This window comes from Astyanax mexicanus, chromosome 1 (genome assembly GCF_023375975.1).
Source record: "Astyanax mexicanus isolate ESR-SI-001 chromosome 1, AstMex3_surface, whole genome shotgun sequence".
Taxonomy (NCBI): Eukaryota; Metazoa; Chordata; class Actinopteri; order Characiformes; family Acestrorhamphidae; genus Astyanax; species Astyanax mexicanus.
This window is the reverse complement of record NC_064408.1, coordinates 54,482,617-54,488,040: the sequence shown is the minus strand read 5'-3', so window position 1 is coordinate 54,488,040 and position 5,424 is coordinate 54,482,617. Positions and strand designations below refer to the sequence as shown.

General features: G+C 39.0%; 1 protein-coding gene across 2 annotated transcripts; it reads left to right on the top strand.

Annotated features, from left to right (window-relative positions):
* The first annotated feature begins 2,087 nt into the window (after positions 1-2,087).
* Positions 2,088-5,201, top strand: hlx1 (H2.0-like homeo box 1 (Drosophila)). Of its 2 annotated transcripts, XM_007255642.4 has the most exons (4): positions 2,088-2,746; positions 3,225-3,404; positions 3,639-3,823; positions 4,537-5,201. In XM_007255642.4, the coding sequence occupies exons 1-4, from the start codon at positions 2,314-2,316 to the stop codon at positions 4,861-4,863; spliced, it is 1,125 nt and encodes a 374-aa protein (XP_007255704.1). In that variant the 5' UTR covers positions 2,088-2,313; the 3' UTR covers positions 4,864-5,201. The 2 variants fall into 2 exon arrangements, with proteins under 2 accessions (XP_007255704.1, XP_007255705.1); XM_007255643.4 differs by lacking the exon at positions 3,225-3,404 and having other exon boundaries at positions 2,093-2,746.
* The last annotated feature ends 223 nt before the right edge of the window (positions 5,202-5,424 follow it).

The following is a 5,424-nucleotide window of genomic DNA, read 5'->3' as shown; positions in this document are numbered from 1 at the left end:
TACAAGCAAAACAGCAGTGAGTCTTCTGCTGAAGTGGAATGAAGTCGTTTTGTGATTTACGATTTGCATTTTTTTTGTGATTGATAAGTACTGCATATTTATTTAATGAGTATTTAGTATTTATTTAAGTATTAGCTGACAACTAGGCCAAATATATATATTTTAAAGAGCTCATCATATATACATGCATTGCCAATAGAATAGGACTCTCTGGAGCAGATAATCGTGAATCTATTGGCACTATGCTCAATTCCGATGGGCTACAGAAGTATAAAGCCCTTCAATTTATAGATGTGGAACTGTGTTCTCTGGATTGCTTGAGCTCCAGGCATAAGTTTAGGTGTTGTTAATGAGGTAAGGTGGTGAATATCCAAGATTCTAACCCCCTAAAGCTCTTGTCGTTAAATGCAATAAAATCATCACAACAATGCCCAGAATCGTTCTTGTATGGTAGAAACAGTTACTCGAATAAAAAGCAGCAAAAACTATTTTTTATTTAACAAAAAAAGAATGAGCAGATGTCCTAATATTAATAATAATTTTATGTTATTATAGTGGTCGGACAGTGCTTCATGAGCTGTCGAGCTGCTCAAGACGCTGCAGTAGTCGAAGCTCGTGTCTGCGCACCTGGCTGGCCTGTCGTGCGTGCTTATGCTCGGCGCGTCTCCCACATCCTCTTCCCTGGATTGTTGTGACTGCTCGATCGAGGGCGAACGTTACATTTCATCTCTAAATTTAAACCGGAAAAGTGTCACTAGAAAACAGCGCGGTGGGAGGCAGTCAGGGTCGCAGAGCTTTCCTGCAATGAATCAGACGCAATAGCAGGAGATCAGCACGCATTATTGTTAAAGCACTTCAGTGTAAAGTCATCTGCTGTTGACCGGAAAATCCGGCGCTGACATTTTAGTTTAAGCACGTCTGAATTCACATTTAGACTCGTATCGTAGAACACGATCCCAGTAAAAGCGGCGTTAAAATAATCTGATTCAGTGTTAATAATACAAATATAATATTTGTTAATATTTAAATACTACTAATACTACTACTACTACTACTACTACTACTACTAATAATAATAATAATAGTAATAATAATAATAATAATAATAATAATAATAATAATAATAATAATAATAATAATAATAATAATTAATATTAACATAATAAAACAGTTCCCGGTTTTCATCCGCTTTTCGTAGTCCTGTAATAATAGGAGAGTGATGGGTTACTCTTGTACATATGAATGAAGTATCGCCTCTGAAGTTAATTGTGTTTTCTTTTCAGTGGAGAATAGATTTCCTCTGTTTATTATAAGCATAGGGACGGATTTGCGTCACCGTGCAACTTGTAGGTTGAGATAAAGTTGCACAAATATTGAAAAAAGGAAGTGCTAACAGTCATTATAAACCACCCCCCTTCCCCGTCGGAGGAAATAAGGACCTCTGCTGTATCCTAAAATACTGAAGAATCTTCTATTTTGGGATAAATCTAGCAGGAATATCCGCTCATTTAGGCTTGAATCAGAGCCCATCAAAAACAGGATGACCTGCATCGAGAAACTTCTGCTTCCTAATCTCACTTCGAGCCAACAAGGAGCCAAAGCACTGCACTGTTTCTTCGGTGGAATAAATGTTTTTTTTTTTTTTTGGGAAGATAATTGTAAAAATGCTTTATATAAATTAATCATATACATGGACGGATTCGCCTTGGTCGTCATTTGTTTAAATATTTTTTAAATAAAGTCAATTATAATAAGGTTTGCATTTAATTGTGAACGTGATTGCTATATAATGTGATTTTCAAACAATTTAGCCACTAAAACATAGCACAGACCTGTATAGAATTAAAACGATTTTCTAAGATAGAGCTGACTTTCTTAAAAAAGTAATGCATTGATTTTGAGTAGGGTGACCTGAATATAATTAACTTAAAAATAAGGCGATTATATAATACATTGTTGACTTTATAACAGTTTTCAATGTTTTTTTTTTTTTTTTATCTGAGAGCAGCTTCAGCTTTAAGGAGCATTTGCTGAAATTCTATTGGCCAGGCAAGAGCCAATCGGGAAGTGAAGGTCCCTGGCTCGCGAGCAGCCAATCAGTATCTGAAGTTTCATTGGTCAAGAATAAGCCAGTCAATACGGGAGAAGAAACTACTGCGTAAAACATCTTGGACTCCGGGCAGAAGTTTTCATTATTAATGAGAACATTTCTGGCGTGCCGTGAAAGACGGCACCTCATTAAATTCACCCAAAGCTCTCGCTGAAACTTGATGTCGTGATTCTCTTCCTATTCTTTCGTCAAAAAAGTAGAGGATGTACACAGCAGGACTTAATCCCTTTTACGCGTCCAACTTCAGCCTCTGGTCTGCGTACTGTTCGGGTGGCTTCGCGGTGGATACGATGAAAAAGCCGTCGTTCTGCATTGCCGATATACTGCACGTCGGAGACGCCGAGAACATTCCAGGCTCCTCGGCGCTTATGGGACACATGGGCGTCCGGGCTCAGGTTCATTCCTCAGGTTCTCCGCTCCGACCGGCCCCGCTCGCCCCGGAGGCGGCAGTGTTCGGCGCGAGGGTGAACACCACCGCCTACCACAGACACGGACTACACTTGACTTCTGTGCCCAGAACAACAATCGGCTCCCAGTCAGCACCAGCACCGTCCAGCAAAGACCTCAAGTTCGGGATCGATCGGATATTATCAACTGAATTTGAACCGAAATGTAAAGAATCATCTTCATTAAGAGGTACGTTGCTGGGTCCTGTGTATTGCTTGGCTTGTGTTATTCTTAGTAATGGACGAGTTGTAAAAAAAAGTGGTCAAATGCTAAATTTTATATAGTTTTTTTATGATCAATAAATAACATCAAAGGGCATTTACAGTGATCTTAACGTTGGGGGACGATTTTGACCTGGACATTTTTGTTGTTCTTAAAACAAGCTGAGAGGACAGGCCTCGCTGGAAATTTAAGATAGACTGTAAAACAAATCTAGGAACAGTACAGTATTAATACATTAATGAATAAAGGTAAATTAAATGAGTATAGCCCATTTCCTAGTCCCAGATTAAGCCAAAAATAATAAACAGTGGTTATTCACTTTTGGCACAGCAGTTTAGAACAGGCTTAATCCATGTCCAGGAAACCGGCCCTTAATGCTTTCGGGAATTTTATTCAACCGTTTACTTGACCAAAAAACATATTGGTTTGTGTCGTCCTGCAACAGATCTCACGTCCATTGTTAGCTCCACGCGCCAGTCAGCAGGCCACGTCTCCGTGCAGCCGACCGCGAGCCAGTACTTCGCATCCTTAGACCCGGGGATGAGCGATGCCTCTTCCATGATGGGCTCCATAGGCAGTGTCTCCAGGCAATCAGGGCAGCATCAGTACCAGGATACTTTCCCAGGTGCTGGAGCAACAATCCCCCTCCCAAACCAATTTAACCAAAACATTTTAAACACCTTTACAGCGTTGCACTGTCAAAATGTATGACATGATCTGCAGAGCAGTAGCCTATAGGCTTCTGTTTTTATTTTATTTTGGTTTTCTGTAGCTCAGTATAAGGCTTGTAAATGATAAAAAATACATATGTATATTTTATTAAATTATTTTAACTATATTTGTTTTTTGACTCTACCAGGGCCCTATGCAGTTCTCACCAAAGACACAATGCCGCAGACCTACAAGAGGAAGAGGTCGTGGTCCAGAGCCGTGTTTTCAAATCTGCAAAGAAAGGGTCTAGAGAAGCGCTTTGAGATCCAGAAGTATGTGACGAAACCTGACCGGAAGCAGTTGGCCGCGATGCTGGGCCTTACAGATGCTCAGGTAGGCTGAAGGAGTGGAACGAATTATAGCTATAAACAGTGATCTTGATTTGGAGACCAATTAATGTTACACCAAAACATTTATTTCTTAACACTTATATATGTTGTTTTATTTATGTGGCACTGTAATCATGTACGTCAACATTATGTCAGTGGATAAGAGGACGTTTAAATTGTGCCACGTGAGAGCTAAAGGCAGGAAACAAATACATCAATAAACAGAAGGCAGTAGAAAGATGTCCCATGAAGTTGCGAAATGCAGATTGTTAGGGAAATGAAAGTCGATTATTGCAATTGATGAAAGGTCATAGCAGTGTCTCATTGTGAAACTAGTTGTTTTGTGTTATAGAACCGTTTTTCGATTATAATATTTATTTTTATAGGCCTAACAATTTCAAATTTTTTCCCAACATACACACTGTACTCAGTTTATATATATATATATATATATATATATATATATATATATATATATATATATATATATATATATATGTATATATATTATTTTTTATACATTATATTATTTTTTCAGTTACATTTAATACATTTATTTTGTGTTTCAGTTACATTCAATACATTTTGTTTGTGTTTAGGGGATTTTAATCATGTCCTCCGGATCAGTACTCCACCGTCAGTTTAAGCTGTAGCTTGGATTGTGGAGTAAAGCTGGCCTATTCAGAGCAGTGTACTTATCTCCTCATTTGTGTCCAGGTCAAGGTTTGGTTCCAGAACCGCCGGATGAAATGGAGACACTCAAAGGAGGCCCAGGCGCAGAAGGACAAGGAGAAGGAGCAGGCGGACAAGTCAGCTCCCGAGAACGAGCAGAAAACACATGAGGAGGATTCAGAAGGAGACAGCGAGCCCAGCGAGTCGGAGCTGGAGGACGAGGCCGAGGACAAACGAGACGGAACCGTTTCTGAACTGAGCAAAGCCAGCGTCATCATGGCCGGACCTCTTCCCCTAAATACGGACGAAACACCAACGGCCACAAGCAGCGCATCCACAGACATACCTGCACCTTCGCAAATGCTCCTGTGAACCTGAACTCAGTCAAGTTCGCCCAGAGCTGAACTTTAATGACCACTACGATTGATGCCAAAAAAAAGAAACATTAGAAAGGGGCTCAATCCGCTTGGCTCATGCTGTGAAGTCCACCAGGCCACCGATGCCACTTATATGTTCCCTTTTTCATGGAGAAATTCGCTCTTTCTTGTGAATATTCGCCTGAAACACTTTTGTCCTTCACCTGTTGAGCATCTGGGATTTTATGCAGTTTTAAATGTTATCTTAAGTTTGATGAACTTGATTGTATTATATATTGTTAGTAGATATTTGCACTGAAGCTGTAAATAAAATTGTTACTTTAATTCTGACCACAGAGTCTCCAATTTCCAAAATTATTGACGTGCTGTTAAAGCGTTTTAAAGATGGGTAGGGTTAATAACATAATATATGCAAATAGGGTGGGTAGCAATACCGACATTACGCCATAAAAACGAATTACTATTATTATTATTATTATTATTATTATTATTATTATTATTATTATTATTATTATTGTTGTTGTTGTTGTTGTTGTTGTTGCTTTATAGAGCTGAG

Coding starts and splice junctions, on each gene's coding strand:
- hlx1 (XM_007255642.4), top strand. CDS start 2,314: ATGTACACAGCAGGACTTAATCCCTTTTACGCGTCCAACTTCAGCCTC. Junction 3,405..3,638: donor GTACCAGGATACTTTCCCAG/GTGCTGGAGCAA, acceptor TGACTCTACCAG/GGCCCTATGCAGTTCTCACC. Junction 3,824..4,536: donor TGGGCCTTACAGATGCTCAG/GTAGGCTGAAGG, acceptor ATTTGTGTCCAG/GTCAAGGTTTGGTTCCAGAA.